This window comes from Mycteria americana, chromosome 5 (assembly GCF_035582795.1).
Source record: "Mycteria americana isolate JAX WOST 10 ecotype Jacksonville Zoo and Gardens chromosome 5, USCA_MyAme_1.0, whole genome shotgun sequence".
NCBI classification, from domain to species: Eukaryota; Metazoa; Chordata; class Aves; order Ciconiiformes; family Ciconiidae; genus Mycteria; species Mycteria americana.
The window spans coordinates 15,510,239-15,535,000 of NC_134369.1; the positions used below are offsets into that span (position 1 = coordinate 15,510,239).

At 36.2% G+C, this 24,762-nt stretch overlaps 1 protein-coding gene across 10 annotated transcripts in view; it reads right to left on the reverse strand.

Moving 5' to 3' along the window:
* The window catches only part of SOX6 (SRY-box transcription factor 6), a 379,444-nt gene that overhangs the window by 224,439 nt on the left and 130,243 nt on the right, over positions 1-24,762 (reverse strand). For 8 of the 10 annotated variants that reach the window (XM_075502220.1, XM_075502218.1, XM_075502219.1 and 5 more), the window contains one exon: positions 12,119-12,362. In XM_075502220.1, coding sequence (XP_075358335.1) covers positions 12,119-12,358 — 240 coding nt within the window. In that variant the 5' untranslated portion in view covers positions 12,359-12,362. Of the gene's footprint in view, positions 1-12,118; positions 12,363-20,241; positions 20,365-24,762 lie in introns of all 10 variants that reach the window. The other 2 variants (XM_075502213.1, XM_075502214.1) reach the window with 1 other exon arrangement.

Consider the following 24,762-nt stretch of genomic DNA (forward strand, 5'->3'; position numbering starts at 1 on the left):
TTGTTACTGCAGCATTCAGTTTGTTGAAAATCAAATAAAGGTTGCAGCAAATTTATGAAAGATTTTAATTTGCTTGGTGGATCTTATAATCTTTTGCAGACCAATGCATGTCACCGTTATGTCCCAGCACCTCACCCAGTGCATGACCAAAAGTGCAACTATCACATACATCAGACGCAGGCCTGGCTATCAAAAATTAATTTGCGTTGACATTCACAAGCAGCAAGCAGATACCCTCCTGATGTAACTGGAAATACATCCTTATGGCCCAGGTATCCTCTGAAAAGAAGACTAGTGGATCATGTGTGTCGTCTGGCAGAAGAGGTATATCATATCCACAAGTTGTTGTTGGTCCACTTGCTTTAATACGTGAGGTACTCTCACTAGAAAATCTAGAGTCCAGAATGGAAAAGGACCACCATGCTTCTTATCATAGAAAAAGAAAATAAATTCATGATTAGGAAAGGAGAACCTGGTTCTTTTGAATATGGGAGGATTCAATAATGAAAGAGATCCTATCCTTGAGATGCTTTATGAAGTCACCTTTTACAGAATGCGAAAGCCCCAGTTCATTTGACCTGAAGAGAGGAAAGAAAGGATGCTATTAAAGTATTTTTCATGCTTTTTCCAAGAGCATGGAAGAAGAGGTAAAGACAAGTAAAGTGCCTAGCCAAGATCAACTCAAATGTTTTCATTTTGTAAAATCCAGCTGAGCAATCCATCAGCACTGATGAAAATTTTCCATGCAAGTCAACTTTTCCCAGCATAACTGATAACACTTAGTAAGAAAATGGGCAAGAGAATATGACTGATATGAATGTCCACTTAATACATTTGGACACAATCTAGTGCCCAAATTCATCCAATAGCTACATAATACACTAGACAACTGACACATCCCTGAATTCTCAGGTTCAAAATTCATGTATTTCTGTAAAATAGCATTTTAAGTCTAAACTTGAAATAATATCTTCAACACATGACAGTCCCTTTGAAAGGTACATTTTTCAAGGTGTGCTATTCTTACTGATTTCAGTGATTTCCATGTAAGGAGGGGGGAAAAAAGGAAAATATCTTATAATAAGGTAAACAGCAAACATTTAGTCTATGGACAAAAGATTTAACACAGAGCATGCTTCTTCATCCAACATTGGTGACATTCAGTCACAGCAAACCCTACACATTTTTAATCTTGACTGTATTAGGATTAATTCAAATTCCACTCAAGAAATAGAACAATATCGACACATTAATAAAGTGTCAGTATTAAAATATTATGTCCATCTGAAGCATATTTTATTTCCAATAAGAATGGATTGCTTAGAAAAGAAGGAATTTAAGAAAAAGCTATGTTTGTAAAATTTTGAATTCGGTCCTAACAGAAAGCATTAAGTAAAAGTATTGCTTACTACAGATAACATAGCAAAGTGAGTTTCTTCTCAGTTTGATCCAAAGTGGCATCTGGTGCAGATTGCTCAGGATCCCACCGTACCTTTGCTAGACTTATAAAACTATCCTCCCACTCGCACGCTAATACTGGATAATTGTAGAACAACCGTTTATGCCCGTCCCAGAATACACAAGGGTGTTGCACAGGGATTTCTGCCCCCCACAATGGTGGCATTTCCAGACTAGCCCTTAATAATTGGCAAACAATAAAATTTGAAGACAGTTTATCACACAAAATTAGGCATAAATCTGACTGCTTAAGGAACAACATGTATGATGATTTTACATCTTAAGCTTTCTTCTTTGCCTTACTGTGTCAGATATAAAAATGTTTTAAGTTCAAGAGATATTTATTTGCAGACATGACTAAACCAGAAAATCTTACTGCCCAGCACCTGAAGACAGAAACTCAGTCTGGACCACTATTCCAGCTCCTTACTATTCAGCAGGGACAAAATTGAGTCTATTTTTGAAACGCTGATTTTTAATATCAAGGTAAATAAAGGACATTTCTCCTGTATACCTTTCCTTGCCATCCCATTAGCACAGACAAAATCTTATTACAGATCATTCAACCCACAGTGCTTAGTGTTTTGACAAAATGTCCCTATTATAACAGATTAAACACCTATATATAGCCGATCTATATTAAAATTTAAGGATTAGGTTTCAAAGCAAACAAAACAGAGAAAAATAAATAAATGCACAAAAGACAGAAAACCAGAAATTATCAAGGCATGAATACTGAAATATTATGCATGGCTCACTCAGGGATAGGTAGCCCATGCATGAAATCATACTTTTACTTACCCCTAAAACCTCTACCTCCCCCGCTACTCGTATGTCATTAAACATACAATAAACAGACAAAATGTCATTAAACAGAAAACAACATTAAGATTTCCCGTGCAATATGGTAAAAGCTTTCCTGGGTCTATCCTTAGCCTTCTTCATGTTAGAGGGGCAGCATACTTCTTTAACCAATCCCAAGCTTGCTTTGAATATATGTGGTCCAACAACAGTGTCCTTAAGTCTCATCAGCTTTCCAGGCTGCCTGGGGTAAAGAATGAATGGCGTGTTGGCCATTCCTTTCAGAGTTGCTGTGAATGGCTCAAGTATAGTTTTGCTAATGGCAGAAACAATTCGGAATAATTACAAACAACGGCTTGGTATAAAAAGGTGGACTCTTTGTGACTACATACATGGTATTTTCTTCACACTCCATAATAATTCCTTTAAAACTGTTACATCAAGATAACATGTATAGATATTTCAGCATGCCTCTTACTCTGAGAAAATTATTTTTTAGCATGTACATTCACTAAATTTCACAAGTTACATTGGTAAAATTCTTCAAAAAGAGAGCTCCTTAGTTTCTGTACAAAGGAAGGAAAATACTTATACTTTCTTAGATGTTTCTGTTGAAAAGGGATTGAACAAATAATCATAATTTTCTTGTTAGTGTAAAGAATGTATTTTCTTGTGTATTTAGATCCTAACAGTTCAAGTAGTTCATTTTCCCATCAGTGGTCCCACTGGTTTTAACAGGACAAATGAAGGAGTACCGCTGTAAGTGATGTAAATAAAGGTATTGAAAGCTGAGCCAGTATTTTTCGTATTGGGAAGCTAACGTTTATAGCAATATCTGCAAACTGAACCATGAGCCAACTTGTGTCAACTTTTATGAAGGCCTTTCACTTCCAAAATAGAGCAAACACACACAAAATGACAGCTCTATTGGTGAAAGATTGGAGACCAAAATCAAGATCAAATATTCTTGCTCCTTCCTCTGAATGGCCAAAGTACAAAACACGGGGGCTGCATTTGGGGGCTGCAAAGCAACATCTCAGTTTGGGGATTCCACAATCATCAGTGGAGATCTGGCTTGGGACAGATCTCTCTCTAGGATCCTTGTAAGGGTTAAGGACAGGCCAACAGTCTGGTGAACGGGATTCTCTGGTCGGGAGCCCTAGAAGGGGGGAGTGCACGAGGCTGCGGATTTTAACAAAGACACATTGCACTTCCTTTATGGTGGCATTTATGTTTCATGTAGGGAGCATAGATTCTGTCTCAGAGAAGCTCTCTGAAGGTGAGAAAAGAGGAAAACTCAGGAATTGAAACTGTGAGCTGTACAAAACCGGGGTCACAGTGTTAGTTCGCAATTTAAGAATAACTACCGTCAACTTTGATTGAAAGTTGACAACTGCAGTCCTACTCAATAGCCAGAGAGGAAACTGTTTCTGTAAGAGTTCAACTGAAATCACAGGATGAATGGCCAAGAAGTAGTAGAAAGCAAATATTACTAACATAAAATGTGTTAGCTGAATTGCTTATTTCCATGTGGATGAAGCTTTTCTGTTATAAAGGGATATTTATCTGTCTCTGCATTGAATGGGACACATGTAAACACCCCAGGAAAGTTGGATATCCAGAGTGGTTTTGATTCCAAGTACTAGAGGCATGCTGGCACTTGGAACTAGTCTGGAGTTAACATATAATGAAAGCAAATGTTTACAAAATCATTTCCAATCACTACATTAAATAAGGTTTCCCATTTTGAGGAATTTAATTAAATAGAATTAAGAGAAATTAAAAATCTAAGTGATCATTTCCAATTCTCATGCGATTAAAAAAAACACAAAAGTTTTATTAAGAAAGATTTATTTAAATCCAAGGCTTGAGAATGACTGCTATGAGCTATTGAGAGAACATCATTTGTAAAGTCTCAGCAAATTATGCTAGTGGGAGGGCAAATGGCAAGTAATGGAATAAAACCCCAAGTCTTTAACTCAGCGTTTACTCTGACAAAACTTACACTGATTTCACTGCCAAAGTATAGGCTGAATGCAATCTGTAAATGGCTTGTATTTCACCTTTTATGCACATCTAAAAACCTCAAGAAGAAACAATACAACAGTAAGCACTAGCTCTAAGCCAAGAAATAATATGCTAAATTAAGGGGGGGAAAAAAAGGAAAATAACTTTAGTTTCGATCAAAGGTTTAAAAATGAGATGACACAATAATCAGGCATACATGACACGAATATGGCCTTATGAATAGGCCACTGCAAGACTAGATCTCTGTTTGGAAGGAATAGGCAGGGACTTTTTGTTTGATGTAAAGCATGACCACTTAATTGCAGCAATCACTTCATACTCAGTTGTTGGAGCAAGCCAAATGAATCCAGGTACACCAACTTTTGGGTAGAGAGACTTCAGAAGGTTACAATTTTTCACCTATGTGATTTAAACCCTTCTTTTTACAAATGAGCAAATCTGTGAAAAATGTTGACAGGCATTTTGCTCCATCCCAGAATAGAAAATCACCTCAAAATTGTTAAATGCAATGACCAATCATTTCTGTATGGCTATCAACTCACCCACAAATGATATGCATAAACTCATGTGTGCTTTTGTAAGAGTTGGATGCTAAGGATTTCCTTAATTACCCAAATACCATATGTCCTAACTCCCTGTGTTTAGGTTTGGTAATAAATCACAACAATATTGAGACTTTATGCCCTGGACTTTGGTTAAATGCTCTTATTAAGGAAAAAATAATGGAAGAACCATTTACAGAATGAGTATTTAGACTTATATTTTCATCTAAACTGAAACTGAAGATGCATTGTGATCAGTCCTAGCTGATTAGCACTGTTTACCCTTTGGGTAAATAGAGACACATATTTCGTGATGTATGCTTGTCAGAAGCTGCCAAATAAAACAAGGATTGTGTGGCTTGGATATTCCAGACCACTTTGTATATATCCAACTTCCTCCTATTAGGTCGTCTTAGTTGTCCAACTTATAACTAGATCTATTGTAAATATCAAAATAAAATTTGTATTTATGTTTTTAGCAATATCAAATGCACATGGAAATCCTTCTCTGTATATAGTTACATGACATGTATTACATGTTTTATGTTTCCCTTTTAGCATTTGCAGAGGAATGCATGCAGGAAACCAGCCTGCTGCATAGAGTACTTGTATTTCTTTAAGGTAAACACTGATGAAACATTTGGAAGATTGAAATAAAAACAAGACATTTATGAGACATAAAGGTATCACATAAAACCGTTGTGAATTACAATAACATTGGCTGAATCCCAGAACAGATAATCCTTATAAACAGGCAGGAATGTTGTAAACTGTATATGAATGTCAGTGATACAGTACATTAGGAGATTCATATTACACTTGGTGCTGTGTAAGTCTCAGTCACTGGATTTTTCATGGCCTCAAAGATTAAAATAAATATATGTAGTATCTTTCCTTCCTTCATGAAGACATTTTATGTACACAGTTTTATTATGCTGAACAAAGATACCAAAGTCTGTTTTTTCTTGAGCTGTCAAAGTACAAAAGAAATGCAAAAAGTCCTTGCACAGATGTAGTAAAGTGCTGGATTTTATCTTTTGGCAGGTGCTCAATATGCAGCCCACATAATCACATGTTAATGACTGGAGTGTGTTAATCAGCATGCATACCTGATTCCTTCTTGCCCAAGGAAAAAAAAAAATTTAACAATTTAGAGCGTGTTAATGCTTCTACTTTGAAAAAATTCATGTCAATAGACAGAAGTGAATTAAAAACTTTTCAGAAATTGCTTTATAAAAAATAGGAAATGTTAAAATAAGAGAAAGAAATAAAATGACTATAGGTTTATATGAACATAAACTACAAGTCTTTTGCAAAGAATTCAGGTGATGATTAATTCTATTTAAACACAGTTCACCCTAGAATATAGAGGAAGGTTTAAAATAGACTGTGCATTTGGAAAAAAAATTGTACAGTGTCAAAACGAAAATACTACAAGTATAACAGGCATGCCAAAAAGAACAATTATTTGATTCTTCTTAAAATAAAGTCAATTTTGTATGTCACCACCCCCACTAAGCACATTATCCTGCACACTTTTAGGGAATTGTTTTATTATTTTTTATATGAAATGTAAACATCCTTTTATGCTAAAGCTAGTAAAACTAAGTCCTTGATCTTTCAAACCTTTAGGCATGTGTTTAACATTATAGTTGTTGGTAGTCCTAATAAAGTCAAGTTAAGCATATACCCAAGTGCTTTTTGAATCAAAACAACATGCATGAAAAAAATATTTCTATCTTTTCTGCAATGTATTTCTCATAGAAGTCTATTTTATGGAAAAATAAAATATTGTATCATCTGCTTTTTCACACCCTTTAGTTTCAGCCAAAACTTTGTACCTATGCAATTACATATGAAGGTATTTATCTCTTTACTCAGATAAAAATTCTGATGCGCTACCTGGCATGCAGAAATAATATCACAAGCACAGTAGAATTGCTTTTGATCATCACAAAACTCAGATTTGTACATTTAAATAACAGCTGCATGAGCAATTTAGCAGATACAGAATTGCCAGAGTTTAGGGCATTTATATTTGATGCATTTTATATGTTCATATCCAGCCTGTAAATGAACTAAAAATAAAATTTCCAAACATGCAATTGTATCTATAACTTTTCAGAATTTGAAGCCATTAATTTATATAAAAACAAATTCACAGTGTTTAGCATGTGTAAACTTTTTTCAACGATCTTTCCTAAAAACCTGAGTTTATTTTCCTTAAAGGGAAGAACTTTCAACAAGAGAAGTGAACAACAAGAGGGGGTAGGGAGCGACAGGATTGTGCTTGGTTTATGTGGAGATAGTAAGCACTGAAACATTAAGACCCTCAGGATACCACCTATTTCTGCCTTTCTGATGCCACTAGTTTTGCTAAAGCTATATAAAGTTAAATTTGATACTTAGTGATTTAAAATTATTTTTAAAGGAACAAATACATGTGGCATTAAGAGATCTTCACTTTTCCTGCTTCATATACAAACCTGCTATCAGTACTGCTGAGACGTATGTGCAGACCCAGTGGAAAGGTAGCAAGCCTTTCACTCTTGGCAAGAAGTCAACACAAGACAGAGACTTGACATAACTATGAAATATATGTCGATGTTGCCATTTGAGATAAAATCCAATGAGATACATCTCATTTCTAAATCTAAGGGGTCTCTGAATGACATTACAAAATGTATGGGAAAACTAGCATATATTTGGAGGTAATTAACTTGTATTTGTATATGTATATGTGTTTGTTTTTCCTGTCACAGAGAAATAACACCCATCCTTTAGACTTGACTTGCTGCTGTGGTTCCATGTAACAGTCTCTCACTGCATCATTCCAAGTAACAGTAGAGAAAAAAAGATGTGGATGCCCTCATTCTGTGCATGCACATGCTGTCTGTATACCCTTTATGGTGGTGGGCAGGGGGGGAACATCAGTGGGAAAAGAAAAGCGCACAGTGAGCGTCACAGTGATACATCATCATGTATAGTGATCGGCACAGTGCCTGGGAGTCCTTCACAAACCCTGTCTGTTACCATATTGTTGTATTGGGAATGGGGATGGGAACAGAATTTGCCTCTCTCTTCTTTTTACTGTGGGGGGCGGGGGTGGGAATTCTGCGATTTGGAGAAAGATGCCAGATTTCATTAGGTTAAAGCTGCTCAAATTTATTGTTCACGAGGCCCACGCCTAGCCTTTACAGCCATGGGAATACACCATCCCATTCCTCAAAGAAGATCAGGCCACTTGTCCATCTAATTCTGTATCTTGTTGTTGGCACTGCTTTCACCTGATATTTCAGAGCAAAAATAAAAACCCTTCATAATTTACCTCACAAGCTGTGCGGGGCTCTATATGAAGATGAGGACCATTCCTGGTTCCCCAGTGAACAAAGCACAAACTATGATTCTCCATTTCTTTACGTATTTACTTGTAAACATATCCTTGGGATACAACAATTCCATTACTATTAAATTTAGCAAAGGTAAGTGTTGTTAGCTTTCCTCCCTCATCCTCTCTCAGTCTGTTGCCCCAAGAGAGCCAGGTGTTGGATGCAGTCTAAAAATTTGACTGTATTTCTTGCCTGCTACTCACTGTCCATGGGAGAAAGCAGAATAGTTTCCTCATTATCTTAGTACCACTTTGCCCTCTTTCCTACAGTTTACTCGGCAGCAAACAGATACGTCCTTAGCCTAAAATAGATTTTATTTTCTAGTAGAACTACAGGCAGCAATACCCATATATCCGGGTATTTTTATGTTAAGTTACAGTTAGAAATACACGTATAATCTTTTCAGCTCAGCAATATGAAATTACAGAAATCTTTCGGTTGTTTTATTTTCTCCCCACTGTAACATCAAATTGGCTGGTGATACGATACTTGCAGTGTAAGTCATTGCAGGTCTGACGTTACAGTTGTTACACATTGCTGAATCTGTCAAATGAAAAGGGAGCACAAAGGGAATTTCCAAATGCAGCTGCTATTTCCCATTTGTTAAATCCTTTTATTACACCATATAAGTACACAGCTGGGAAATACTATAGAGTGGGAGTTAAAACAAAATATTTTGGCTTCCAGACATTCAGAATACACAAAGGGCTCAGTGGAAAGCAATGCCTGATATCAAAAGGGAGTGAAAGTTTGAAAACATTTCTAGCCAGTGTGGTTTTTTTATGATAATACACAATGTAGTTTAAAGGTATCTTACATTACAGAAAGTGCTGCATACCAGAAATGCTGGGGAAAAACTCAATCTTTTTTTCAGTCAAATTGCCCTACTACAGTATCTTTTTTTTCACCTAAGATCTGTATGGCCCTCGTAGCATGTTACGATGCACACTGTGTGCTCTCACAAATTCCAGTGAACTACTTAGTAGTTTTAAGGGCACAAAGGATGCAGGATTGTGCCCTTAATTAGGTACCACATAAAAGAGAAATTTTTCCTCCCCATATGTCGACACAGCATTCCTTGAATTTACTATCTTATAACTAGACAACACACATTATTGATGCATTTTAATGACAGCACTACTGTCTTTACTTTCAGTGTAAATGGTATGAGCAGGTGCTTCTTCAAATCTGCTTTGAAAGGATCCGTCTGGGAAAGGTCAGAAAGCGCTTACCTTCTGGGAATTTGGTTTTATTAAGTGGTCACTACCACAGCACCTATCTCAAAATTGTCCAATCCACCTTCTGGAAGTTGTCTTTCTGGAAAGAAACTCCTATCCTCCCTTAAAGGAGTATGAAATTGCCTTCATCAGGAAAACTGCAGATGCCTCTGAATTCTTTCTTAGCAATATTGATATCTGCTTGGAGACTAAGGTGTTTCAGAGAAACTTTATGCAATTAATTGAGGCTTAAAGATTTGCTCATGAAGGACATAAATAAGGGAGGAAAAAAAGAATAATAATTAAAAAAAAATCAAACAAGTTACCCTAAATGACAGTCCCTCAAGGAGAAAAAATTTTTTTCACCACTTCACTGTTGTGATCTAATTAGTCATCTAACTCACCTAAACTGTAAATACACTGGAACCTTGCTCTGTACATCTTAAATCTCTTTTAAGTGCAACCAAACAGCATGCCTATAGAACTTCAGTTTGCACTTCTAGCCAAGCCTTGTAAATTATACCCAGCTTTGAGCTGGGAAAAAAATCTGCTTGGTTTAGCTGAGAGCTACCTAAATAAGGATGACATACATCCACCACCAGATTTAACCCAAGGGAACTGCAGAAACTCCTAATGATTTTCAGGACATTCATCTACATATATGATGGAGTATTTACTGAAAAAAGGAGAGAGGAAACCCAGAGTGCTAAGTCACTCAAGCAAAGTTTATGCACCTGTTCTGAAACATGATAAGCTGGGTATTGATTCATGCCTGTCCAGAGGTACAGCAAGCATTAACATAATAGTGTAGCATTAAGAAAGAATACAGAGATTGCACTCTGTTGCTGGAAGTGTAAACCCACTTCAGAGCGCTAGAAATGAGTACAACTGATCACACTGCAAGAGGTTCTATCATTTTGGCTTAAGCATTACTCCAGGTCCAAGGAACAGCCTGAATCAAAACCAATGCTTTGAGGGACTCCTAGAGGCTAGGAGTTCCGTTCTCTCTGGGACACAGAGTCATTTCATCAATGTTATTGGTGTCCTAAGACTGACATTCCCAGAGTGCGCATGCTTCTCTGAATGAATAGGAAAGTAGCTGATGAATTAACAGATTTATTTTTTTCATCAACAGACTTGATCAATCCTTTCTAGTCTGCATCCCGCTTGTCCTGCTGATAACATAGAAGTCAAAATTATTCTGATGTGCTTATCGCACGACTTGGGCAAAAGGGTGACTCTCCATCCAAAATGAGGTTCCATCTGAGAATTCTGCGTAGAAGTCATATATACAACTTACAACCTACCTTGCCAAATTACTAACCTATAATCATTTTTCTTTAAAGCCATGTTTACAGTTGAAATGTTGCCTTCTTCATGACAGTAGCCCAAATACTTAGGAATATTTCAGGCCTGACAGAAAGTTCTTCACTGGATTAAATTGTGCATTACGGACTAGGTAGCATTTTTCTGGTTTGGTTTAATCTTTTGAATCAATTGGATTTTAGAAAGAAAAAACCCCGCTATATTAACAAAATAGATATTATTGCAGTACTATTACTTAATTAGTTCCAGGCATCACAATATGCGTGAAGAATTCCAGTATCTATGTCGATTAATGCATTAAATTATTATTTCTAGTCAAACCTGAAATAAGTTCATTACTGTTAGAGCTGTCAAAAAAAAATTCTACAATCATTTTTAACCTTATTGAAAGCTGCTGATTCTTACTGAAAAAAAAAATTACTTGCTGAAAAAAATCCGCTCATAGACATTTAATAAATGTACAGAAGAAATTTGATGAAAAAAATTATTTTTAAACTAACTGTGTGAATTTAACATCTGTGAAAGTCACTTTATGGAGAGTCTGGAATTATGATATTCTAAATTTACAGAACACCTGGCTGTACCTTAATTCTGTTCCTCAGGAACACATGCAAGGAAAACAAATTGATAGAGATGCTATGCCCATTCAGTCTTCATTCAGTCTGCCCATTTATTGCAGAGTTTTGGGGATGCAGAGACAGAATTACAACTGCAAAATAATTTTATCTAGGCTACTGAAGAGAATACAGATAATAATTCTGATCATTGCTAACCTCACCTATTTACAAACTGGTCATCTAGAGCAGAAGAACATGACATAGTTACTCATAAACACTTTTCCCCCTCACAAAAAGTTGTGATTTGCTATAAATACAGCAGGATGGTTGTGTCACCTAAAATGCCAGCTTCTTTGTTGTGGTGTAAAGCAGTAATATTCTAGATTTGGTGGGTTCTATTTCTAAGAGACAAGCAAAAAAATACATTAAAGTTTCTTCCTTCAGCACAACACTTTGAAGATGACAAACAGTTGTGAGCTACATCCTCCTGTCAGAAATTAATGCTTGAATATATGAGCTAGAGAGGTTATGACATAAATCAAGGTATTAATGAAAACATGATAAATAGATGCATTTCCTTTCCGAAGGTGAACTCATCAAATGACCTCATTCATATAGACTTGTATACTTAAGAAGATTATACAATTGTAATTTACACCATATTGATGTTGACCCGTCACTAACACCAACACTTTAACATTTGGTTTTGTTACCCATGAAGGATTGTACTGAACATGTCTTTCAAAATGGAATTGAACAGTCTTTATAATACTAAATTAGAAAGCCACTGTGAAACTCACCATTCTGTGTTGGGCTGAGATGACTCCATCCCACTCAGGATCTTGTTGTATGGTCGTGACCAGAGTTGGTAGCTCCTCAGAGTGAGGTTTGTTGTGCATTACATTATGTAGAGGCAGATGAGAGGTCGCATGCTGATCACTGTTGCCCTCTTCCTTGTCTCGTGATGCTAAGTCCTGGGTCATTTTTTCCTCTCCATCAGCTGCACATGCAAATGGAGAGGTAGCCTGCTTGGAAGACATTCTTCTACAAAACAAGAAAAGCAGACAAAAAGAAAACATTGGTGTTAAACGAAAAAAGTCAAGCTCAAAACAGTCCTCTAAACAAACCAGATAGGAGGCACACTTGCCTACAGCAGTTAAAATTAATCATATGCAGTCGACAAAAGTACTCTAAAAAGTATGGGTTTGGGGGATCTGGATCCAGAACACTGAGATAAAGTATTCACTGATGCCAAGTCAAGGTCAGAGTTAAGTTATATGATGTCATTCTATTCATTTAGACTTGTCAAACAATATAATTTTCTCCAGCCATAAAAAAGTAGTGATTTTATTGGTATTTTCATGTTGATTTTGCATAGGAGTTCAAGTCTTTAAACTCTTACTCCCATGAGAAATCTGAAGGTTATAAGCAAATGTTTAAATGAGAGAGTCCATCATGCCTTCCTAACCTCATTCCTTGCAAGCAGAAGCTGTTTTCTACACAGATTAGAATTTTTAAATCAATTTCAAATTCTGCTAAGTAAGTTCTTTTGCTGTGTGTTTAAAGCTGCATCTACTCTTAACCTGTTTAACATTTTTACCCAGTTTTACCTTTTGGAAAGTGTTTTGAGACATTCATGTGAAAAGTGTTCTAAAACTGCATGGTTTATTGAATGGATGGATAATATCTGAATAATCTTTTACAGTTTGAACTAAAAATCTAAAATAATTATGTTTCATTTCATATTAGGCATCAAGTACAGGATATAGCTCAACAAATTACTTTAAATTACTTAAAAGTGTAATGAATAAATGCATTGATTTATGTTAAATGTCTTTTCCTAATAATGGCCTCTTACTACCATCTCATATGCAAACACAGCTTTCACCACAGTTTCTGCACTTATATGAAAACATAACTGACTTCAACTCAAAATCTGAAAACACTTTGTTTAAAATTTCTAATAAGATTAACTGCAACTGTTAAAACAATCATTAATATATCTGAAAGAAGACAGCTAAAATATATCAGCTATTTTCTCAGGTTTTAGTAACTTTAGAATATCCTTGACACTGAAATTGCTGAGAAACTCAGGAATAAGATCTTCACCTTAATTGCTTTTTAACAATAATTGATTTCATACCATTTCTTTAAAAATGCACAAATCAGTTAACATAGGAAACCACATGAGCATTTTTCAAATTAGCAAATCATTAACTTGCTAGTACTGTTTCTACAGACAAATAAATACTGATTAAAGGGTCTGGAAATCTGAGACTAACGGTTAAATTTACAAATCTGTCACATGCTTTCATGAATATTACAGTGAAGGAAATATCAAGTGCAAAGAAAAATAATTAAGTTAATTCCAATTTAAACAGTAGTTTTTATGTAGCAGCCTGTGTTTCACATAGGATTTAACAGCTAATGCTAAATTTCTCACAATTAATGAGGAAGTTCAGATTTAGTATCCTACAGTGAAAAAAAAATTAATATAGGATCAACTAATCTAATTATGTACAGTTCTATATGAAAGTATTACAAGCTTTGAAGTGCTTTGGAACATATTAAAACACTGATACCTATTTAGAATAACTACTCTGTAAATAGAGATAATCCGGCCTCTTAAACTCGATACTGGTGGGGAAAAAAAGGTTTGCATTTTCTTTAGGGAAGCCTATGTCTAAGTGGGAGTCCAATATTAATGCTGCCAATAAGCAGAACTGAGGAATTTAAACTGTGTATTACATTCTTACTACGCTAAAGAATTTGTGTTGATGCTACAGAGAACATGCCAAGAGTTCAGCAACCGGCATTATTGTACATACTTCAAAAGGTTCTGGTTCATAATTACTGTGATCCAAGACAAAATAAAAGGTTCACTTTCCCTTTTCTCATTAAAATGGTCATGTTAATATACTCACTCACATCAAAATATAAGTCAAAGCTCTATGCAATTTGAACACCACACATGAAAACTGAAAGTCAAAATAAAGGATTTTCCTTTCTTTCACCTTCTCAGCAGATCTCGTTCCTGTTTCAAACTGAACGAGCTTCTGTGAAAAGCAATAGCTATGGCTGTTTCTTCACCATAAATTAATCATGACACAAAACTAGAAATGAAAATGTCTCTTAAGAATAATTTCAACTGCAAACTGCACCAATGAATAATAGTGCACAATCCTAATTAAACACAACTCTGCAGCTGCAAAAATAGGCTGAATCTGTCCAAAGCTACAAGTTGGCTTTAAAGGCTGGTTTGTTAGGGACTGTTTTCTTAAGGAAGGCTGGGCCCTCAGTCTTAATCAGCCAATAAATTATTTCCTGCAATTACATTAAATAGAAAATTATCTTCAAATTGGGAATGTTAATTGAAAATCAAAATTCAGACTGAAGTTTAGAAATTACATGCTGAATATAATTAGTCTAGAAAGGCTTCACCTCTATTTCATAAACAGGCTTTTGGTATTTCCTCAAGTGACCATTCAGTAAAGCTATCTACTGGTAATGCACTATAGGGGAAACACTTTTTCTTTGCCATATACACTAATATACTTTCCTCTTATTCACGATGTTTTAAACACAATTCAATAAAAACCTCTTTTCATGTTCTGCTCTGTAAGTTGATTACATAGAGAAAAGAGGACTCTGTTAACCTTAAAAATAAAATTATATTGACAGAGTCGCATTCACTAATAAACTCAAGCCATGCCCAGCAACTTTTTTCTGTACTAGACTAAGAGAGCGGCTTCAAATGCTTTCTAGCTCCACCTGCCCCTCTTCTCCACTGCTGCATTATGGTCAGACACGTTTTCAGACTGCACTTTACTCAGTTACCTATAGTCCTGGAGCCTGAAAAGAAAGACAAGCTCAGGCAGGCCTCCCAGGTACTTGCTCTCCTCATGACATAATCTTTAGGGGTGTGTTTCGCTTCTATTTTCCCCAAAACCTTTGTTAAAACAGCAAGATTTAGCGCATTAATTGTGGTCAGAGGTCAGCACTTAAATGGTACCTTTCAGGTTTTCGGTTGCTAGATTTTAAACATTGGGGTAAAAGGGACAGAGATGTAGGACCCTACTAGATGAAGCCCTCCACCTTCTTTTCCCAGCACAATCATTAACTCAATCAATATACCTCATGTGTACATGTCTTCTGAGCGTGCCAGGCTATGCACCAAATATTGATTATGCCTGGGTTTATAATCAGTAAAACAGAGTAAATATAAACTCTGCGACCAGGTGTTATCCACTCAATTACTTCAGGCAGGTTTTTACTCGTTACCTGTTTGGTTTTACTTAGATGGGAGAATTCTGTACACAGAACTCCATCAGGTCCAAAGGCGGAGTTCGGCCAATAACTTCAAGGTCTCATCAAATTCAGAGGGAGAAGAATCCGGCCTATTTCAGTAGTTTACGTTTACGATAACATTAAACCATAGAACAGGTTGTTGTGTTAAAATGTTTTAATGGTAAAATATGAGTATGAATAGCAGTCAAATTTTAAGCCATAATAACTTCCCAATTTTACATTTAAAATATTAAAAAAGCATTTGCTAAAATCCCTGGCGAGAGGAAAAAAAAAAAATCAATATTCATAATAAATAAGGCTTGTAAAAGGTATCAGAAATTTACTAATTTCCATTATATTTTATTTTTTCTCCTATTATCAATTAAATTCACTCAAATGGTTTTTTAAAAAGTTTCTGATAAAAAATATCTCCCTAGTTATAACCCCTGCAAACAGGGGTTTATAATGGAAGTGCTGACACAACCCTAACTACAGCAGCGCAAATGGTGCCGCTATAATACACAAAATCAAGTTCTATTATTCTAAACTATCCTCGCTCGGGGGGTTTTCTTTACTGTGCTCCCAGACAAACTGCTGAAGCATGAAAAATTTAAATGCAATCAAGTGGGTCCAATTCTACTTTACTAGAACAAGTGTCTACAGTGGTACAATCTTAAAAGAAGATGCAACAGATTTGTTTGGTGCTTTTCTTTCTTTTTTCTTTTTTAGCTGTTTATTTATAATACTGTGCAGTGGAGATAAAATAAGAGAGGAAATTACACTCACATTATATCAGTATATTGATTACACAGCACACAATCAGAAAGAAAACTACATTGTGAAATTGTTGCTTTGGTTAAATTGACAGATTAGCTGAACACAGCAATCACTAAAGGTGGAAAATATACCTAATGGGTAGGAAAAAAAAGTTCAAAAAGGCCCTAATTATCTGAAGTCCTATCACCTACTCAACTTTGAGAATTAAATAAATCTTGATTTGGATTTTCCAAAACTAGTCTAAATTCTAACTCATTTTGAACTCAAGACAGAAAAAGAACGGGATCATTTATCAAAACCTCAGTAAAGCTGAGGAATTGGACCCCAATTTCAGTCAGCCTCGATACCGAGGTAGTAAAGCTAAAATGGAACTGCTAAGGGTTTTTTACCTATGCAAAACTAAACACAGTCCCAAACAGCTCCATTCTCTATATATCTGATATGATTTTTTTATTTTAATCCAGAGAAGACATTCTCTCTGCTCTAATGAAGACTGCCAGTCAGATTGTCAAAACATCAGTTTTCCTTTTTTCCTACAGACCATGAGTGTCATACCTGTCTAAATACAAATAAGAATACCTTTTTTTTTGTCTAAGGTTTTTCTGTGGTCTCAAATTCTTCAAACAATGTATATCTTCTTTTTCGAAACAATTAGATGATATTCCTGACACGAAAGGCTTCCAAAGCCTAAAATCTTCCATCCCTGCTGACTGCTCAAATGATTAAATGCTACAATGGAAATTATGGCTAGACCTGGAGTTTTAGCTGCTAGACATTTCAGAATCAAGCCACAAAGTATTAACACAGATAATAACAATGTGATAGCCCAGACACTATTTCAAAAGCATATAAACTAAGCAATAACAGCAAGATATATGACAAAGCAGACTTGTAGTTGGCTGGAGACTCTAGCTTCTGCTCTGCTCCACCCTCACAAAGCATTCATAAACCTAAAGGCATGTCCACACTGCAGCCACATAAATGACTGCTTTGTAATGCTGAGATATCCAACCTAATTTTAAACAAGCTTGTTTCTGATAGCACTCCAACTACTCCAGTAGCGTGGTACTCAGATGGACTAATTCATCCTGCTGTAGTGACTGCAGTATAGACATAACCCAGGTCTACAGCTCCAACAGTAGATTGGAATCAGATTAGATTAGAAATACATTCACTTACAGAGCTTTTATGAACAGTCTCCATTCCTTTTCCCCAAAGTGCCAGATTAAAGTACTTAAGTGCATGATTAACTGCAAGTATGCAAGCAGTCCACTAATTTCAAATTGGACTACTCGGTTTCAAAAAGTTAAGCACATGTCTAAGTGCTTTGGTGACTCCAGAACTAAATAAATTAAGAGAAACCATTTTTAGAAGTACTCATAACCTTTTAAATATTTCCTTCTAAACTTTGATGCTAACCTGGCGTTCATGACAAGTAAAATTCAGCCACAGTGTCTTAGCCCTCCCCACCTTCTAAAAGAGCAACATATGTGCATACTCCTCTCATAATACTAAAGGTGACTTACAGGACCCTCCATTACAAATCAGCACTCAGCTTTGGGATAAATTAAATGCATTGTGTACTCTTCTTTGCCTGCACTGCCCGCAGTATCCTCCTTTTTCATACCTATGGCACACCTCATCATTTGGTAGCCCTGTGTCTTTCATGGATCTTCAAACCCCTTCTGAAACTCAAGAGCGTACCCATGGAGCATCCTTTATGCAATCTATTTTGCAGTGCAAGTTCACCTGTACAAGTACAGGCCTGATGTAGAACGGGGTACGCTGACATAGTTGCATAGAAGTTACCGGAACAACTTACTTATTTCTAGCTGGGAACCAGTTTACCATAGTTTAAACATTCAGGAAAACTGACCTTTATTTTCGCTGTATAAAGATACCAGTTACAGTAGTGTTCAGACAGACTTAAAGAAAAATGAAAATGCTTTGCCAATAGCCAAAATATTTCACAGCTCTGCCCCTGTAAAACAATGTTATGTAGGCATAACTCAGTAATGTAATTCATTGTAAATCTAATGCCGTAATCTGTCTGCCGTTTTAGAATAAACAGTTATTTCCTAAAATTATGAAATCTCATATCTGTTTTCGAGGAGCCTTAGTAACACAAATGAACAGTTATTAAAAGACTCCATTCTCCTGGGGCCCCACACCCCAACATGAATCCCTATGCACAAACCCCATCTAAATTGACAAATGGGAGAGAATCTCCCAATTTCTGTTCCTGGCTCTGGCTCTGAGTCACAGCAAGGCCTTAGGCAAATCAGCTCAAGCTCTACCTCGGCTTCATTTTGCAGGAATACTACAAGAATTAGTTACATATAGATCATAAACAGCATTGCAAGATTAGAGAGTTTATGGTAGTCGCAAGAATCACCTTGGAAATAAAAGGGAGGAGAGGGGGGGATGGAAGCAAATATGATTCAAGAAGTGACAGCTATAACGTTAACCGAGCACCCAAATCTCTAGCTGAAATAAGCATCAAGCTAGGCAATACACCCACGGCTTCCAAGATACACACAGCTATTCTTGCATTCGTTTTTCCAATCCAGACAAATTACGCTTCTGCTAATAGATATGAATCCAAATCACAAAGTTTGACTTCAGATTCAGACTTCCTCAAAGCTCAGAGGGTTTGGAACAATTTTTAGGGTATTCCTTCTCATTTGTAATCAAATAATGTGAGAGCTAAATGGAATTTTTTGGAAAGCCTTTCTCTTACATTCTGCCATTATAGTGACTTTCTCAGCTGTGCCGCCACAGTAAAATATTAGGGTTAGGGAACGAGTTCCTGTCTATTCATCTAGTTGTCAAAAACATTAAAATGGATGCAGCAAAACAGCCTCGCAGCCCCTGATGACTTTTCAGTGAAAATCCAAAGTGTTTATTCCGATTCATAAAATGCTAAAAATACAACCTACCTTTCTAGTAGGTTAAATGTTCCATTCTCTTTATTCACTACTAGGAACTTTCACGGAAAATGCCCAAGGTGAACTCACATTGAATGCAGTAAAGGGCAGTGAAAGAATAGTCATTTCGCACCTGGGATGTGCTCATCTTCAGTCACTGTAGTTAATATTTTCTATAGTTTATATTTAGCTGACAATATTGCTGTCACTTTATTTAAACAGCTTGAGACTGTTCTTTGGACTGGAGCTCATATGCCCTGGAATGCTTTGACTCATGAATTGTTTCTCCTGATAATGTTACATCACGTAACCACCTCTGTTTAATTGGTTGGTATTAGCTTCTCAGTGATCACTGCCTTTAAAGTCCTATGACTACACCATGTGTCTCTGGATATCCAATTTCTTACTGTTGGAAAAAGAAAAAGAAAAAAGGCAGTACTGACTTCCAGCTATCTTTACCAATAACTATGGGAACAAGAGTGAGCGTGCCAAGAATTTATCCATCAGCAACTTATTAGGATGTGTTGTTTTAGGCAGCAAGTAACAGAATATACAATATAAATAAAAGCAATCATTAACAATAAAATTAAAAAACAATGGTTGCTATAAATAAGCATTAATTCACATATTTTTAAGGAACAGAATGACTTAATTGTTTAGCTGAATGACTATATAAATGGTTTTGATAAAGGATCCCTAAAAATACTAAGAGGAATTTATTTCAGCATGTTTAGACTTTGAGTTGAGACTTTATACAAAAGGCAAGAATACATTTATCTTTCCCCTTAAAGCCAGTTCAGAACTTGTTCTAATAACTAGAAATCTTCCTGACCACACTTAAGCCTGGTGGGCATAAGTTCTTGAAAGGTTCATTAAATCCTTTCAATATTCTATGAGATACATACTCCAATGGTAAGATACAGTATTCTTACATTTTTTTCCTCCTACAGTTAGTTTTCAGGAGGTGCTGAAGAGTCCACATAATGAGTTAAACAGTTAATTTTCAATCCTACAGGTGTGAAAAGAAAAGGTCGTGTGCCATTTCTCTGCATCACCTAATTCAGAACAGAAATATTTTATCTACAGTCAGATTTCTCTCCCCTCCTTCCCCATTCTCCTCCCTCCTCTCCATATTTTTGATTCTCTTTTCTAAGTCAAATAGAGCACCTCAGTAGCCAGTGAAATGAAGTATCAATTTCAGGCTCATCTGTAGCCAGTTGCACTAAACTACGTAATTAGTACCTCCATGTAACATGAAACAATGGATCTGCAGCTCAGTTACGGATTGCCTTTTTAATAAAAACCTTACACTACGAGTCTAAAAACATTTCTAGCCGGCAAAATATTTCTGATTCAGTAGAGGTTACGCAAGCATCAAAGCACTTACATATAGGTGCCAAACCACATTGCCAGGAGCTCTTAGTACTGTGAGGTACTGTTACCTGACAGCTTGGTGAATATAAAATTACTTGTTTCTCCAACTGAAGACAATCAAATTGTCACCTTCCATTGTAATAACACACAACTAGGGATCAGCAAAGTGCCAACATAATTACCAGGAAGAAAACAAAACATAACAAAAATATCAAATCTAAATTTCTCTAAAGGGTAAACACATCCATCTGGCTATTCACAAAGAAGAGGAGGAGGGATTTTATTTTTACTATCAAATATCCTGGTGTTATTCGGCAATAAGATTTATATGCCTTTCGTTAAGTGAAAAAGAAAAACAGCTAAAGAAGGTGATTCATGAAATACTAAAAATAAACACAGGTCAGAACCGTGCTGGAGTGTTACTTGGGCACATTTAAAGTACTGCAAGTGTCATCAGAGATGCTAGGGACAAGCATATGTATCTGCATTGTTGTTATTAGAAACTCATATATGTGAGGATTCATAAAAATCAGTTCTAACTGGCACATGGCGTACTTTGGCAGAAGCTATGCATGACGTGCCACTTTTATTTGTTTATTTAAATGACTTCACTCTAAGAACCGAAAATGAAGTTTGAACTGCAGACTGCCTCAGAACTGGGACTTTCAGGATATTAAAAACCTGAGGAAAACCTTTGAAGGCGGTAATATGAATACGTGAGAACTAACATTTTCACCATATATTTCTTTAGGTTATTCAGCAAGTGGCCTACATATTCAGGAGTGAAATTTGCATTTTGGTGATGCAGAGATCTTATAACCAGAAATTGTGTTTTATATCTACAGTAGCTCTGGGCATCCTATAAAATGTAAAAGAGTGTCCTAGGTAGGATATATACTTGCAAAAATGTTTTCATCTGGTTCATAGAAATGAAGCTAAACTTAAATTCTTCTTGAAAAACTTGCGTTATTGAGTGATGTCAGGGATTACCTTTTCTGTATCAATATGCCAGCCACTACTAATGCATACGCAAAGTTCTTGTACATTTATTGATGTAAATGCACATCACTTTCACGTACTTTTTAAAGATTCACCAGTGCTGGAGGAGTTACAAAAGAAGAGAGAAAAGCAAAATATGCAAAGCTGAGAATCGGTCTTTGACATGGTTTTTTTCTCCAAAGGAATATTCAAGAATGGCAGTAAGGGACAAGCAGCTTTTTTCCACACTGCACAATTGCACCAGAGCCAGATGTAATCCTAACCCTTGCGGATAAAGCAGGCACAAGGACTGCTTAAATATGTTGTTAGCCTTGCAGAAGAGGCTGAGGAAAAGATGCAGGCTCCACATAACCAAGAACACCTCCTGCATCTTGTCTCAGGTGTTGCATCCCCAGGAGCTCGGGGGCAGCACCGAAAGGCTGGGCTTTCCAGCTACAGCCTGCTCGCAGGCTTTGGCCACTGATGGCTGCTCTTGTGCATTACCCTGTATCACACGACAGAGCACCTTCTTTTCCACCGTATTAGAATACTGATACGCTCTAGCCGATATTCCTAATTGTGGCATTGTTTTCAAGGGGCTAAGCAGCAAATTTAGGAGGACAGATTGGGATATGGGTCAGTGGGAACAGAGGAAGAAAGGAAGGTAGCAAAGACCCACAACAATTTTAAAGTCACAAGCATTTTCATCAGATAAAACAAAACTAGACAAAATGCCCCACTCTCTACAACTTTGAGAAATTCTGATTTTTGTTAGAGTCCTTACAAACAGGCTTTTACAAGGCAGCATTGTGCACAATATTTCTTTGTTTTGAACTAAGGCTTACACAATGTGATCCTTACATATGTGCACAATGGGAACCCTAAAATGTGTTTACAGACCCCTACAGGAACCACCTCATTTACCACTGAGCTGCAGCTACTACTGGGATAAAGGACAGGGTAGTCTGAAGCAGCATACTGTTCAGAAAAAGCTTACAGGAGATACTGTGCCTAGCTGAAACTACCCAGGAAATATTTCAGAAATACCCCTGTTTGATTGGCAACGTGGCCAAGAACAACAATGCGGTAACTTCTCCCTTTCTCCCCCCAAGCCCTCCGCTGCTTGGGCTGCGCAAGCTTTCATGGGAGGGAGTAGATGGGGCCCTTTTTTCTTAATGTTAATTTACTTCAGTATGAAAATATGAAGACAAAAGATAAATAATTGCAACAGTCTAAGAATTCAAATAAAGTAAAACAAAACATTATCTCCTCTATTAATTAAGCTATTCAGTTGCCATTAAGTAGTACGAACAATTTAAAGTTCAATTTATTGAGACTTTGAACCTCCTATCCTTTCACAAGATCCACAGGTGAAATCTCTACCAATTTTAACTGCCTTTAAAAAAAAAATTAAAATAACTAAGACATTGTTATTCATAGTCTTATTCTTAGTATGACATATATCAAGTATTTTCATTGTTATCTAGTAAAAAAAAAAAAAAAAAAACCAAAATCATTGTTTAATATGAACCAGTTTCCCAATGCAAGTTTCGTATGTTTAAGGAATTCATTAAGGTATTTGGACTAGGCACTGAAAAGAATCAGAGAACATTAAAAAGTAATTGCCACAGGTAAAACTTACACCACTTCATCATTGAGCTTGGAGAGATCAAGCAGCATGCAGTCTCTGCATACAGCACTCAAACTGCATCAATTGCAAAGGAAACTACAAACTCGCCCTGTCTTTTGGTTTCAGTTCTGCAAAGTACCACAAAATAGGAAGAAATAATTTGCAATAACTGAGGACACTCAACTATCCTGTTTCTATGGTAGATTATGGCATACAGCATCTGATCTCTAACAAGGAGAAGGAAACATGCATAGCAAAATCTATCGTAAGGGTAAAGGTGAAGCGTGCCCAGGCTCTGAATTGCTCCACATTTCCAAGTGCTCAAAGTTATGTGTTAATATTTTTAAATGTGTCAAAGAACATCACAAAGCACAACTATCAGAATACAAAGAAAAACATAAACCAGCACACAAACCAAAGGACCAGCCAAATGAAGTTGTCACCAAATAACTAGAAAGTAAAAAACCAAATGTCTAAAATGCAAATTTAAAATATTGTCAGTGATTCTAAACATTTTTACCATTACCATTTAAATTCAGTTAGATCCCTTACAAATGATTTTAGCTAAAATACTGAAATATTCTATTATAACTTGTGATGCACTATGTTTACCGTTGAAATACACAGCGCCTTGTTGTGGTTTTCATCCCTGACCCATTTTTTCCTATATTTTAAGGACAAAACATATGATCTGCATTTGTAAAGAAGTCTTGTCTTCTCAAACAGTGTCAATTTTTGCTCAGGGCTATATTTTGTAACAGTTTCCCACTCACGTTTATTGGTAATAATTTATAATAGACAAGCAAACAGTACATAATATGTGCAGCCTATTACTTCTAAAAACAGATTCAAACAGTTTCATTTTCTCATGGACATTTGTTGAGAGCTCTATTATCAATTTCAAAAGCATTGCCATACAGAACATACAGTTTTACAGGCATATTTAGCTGGTACGGCTGTCATCCCTACCATGAACCATCAACGAGACAGTCCAGTGTCTGTGGTTTTAAACCAAATACTAATAGAATTGAAAAGAAATGTATCTTTTAATCTAGGAATTATGACACAGACATAGAATTGTTACAGACTTTCAAGTATGGGTCAGATCCTCAGACACTGTAAATCAGAGCAGCTGTACCGAGGTTAATTGAATCCTCTTTATTCAGCTAAAGATATATCCTTAACAACTTTTCTTGGCATAGAAAAATTACACTGGGTCCTTTTGCAATATGACATTTCTGTGTTTTCAGTGAAAAACTGACTACCATCACATTATTACCAGGGATCATATGACATGATAAAATTCCTCCAAACACTCATCACAGAGAAATGCAAAAAATGGTAAGGTATATTCTGAACACTAGCAGACTGTATGCATTGCTCTCTGTACTTTTTCAAGCTATTCCTCTTGAACTGATTCAAAATAACAAGATCTCCCCTTACACAGACAAGCACTTTCAAAGAAATAACA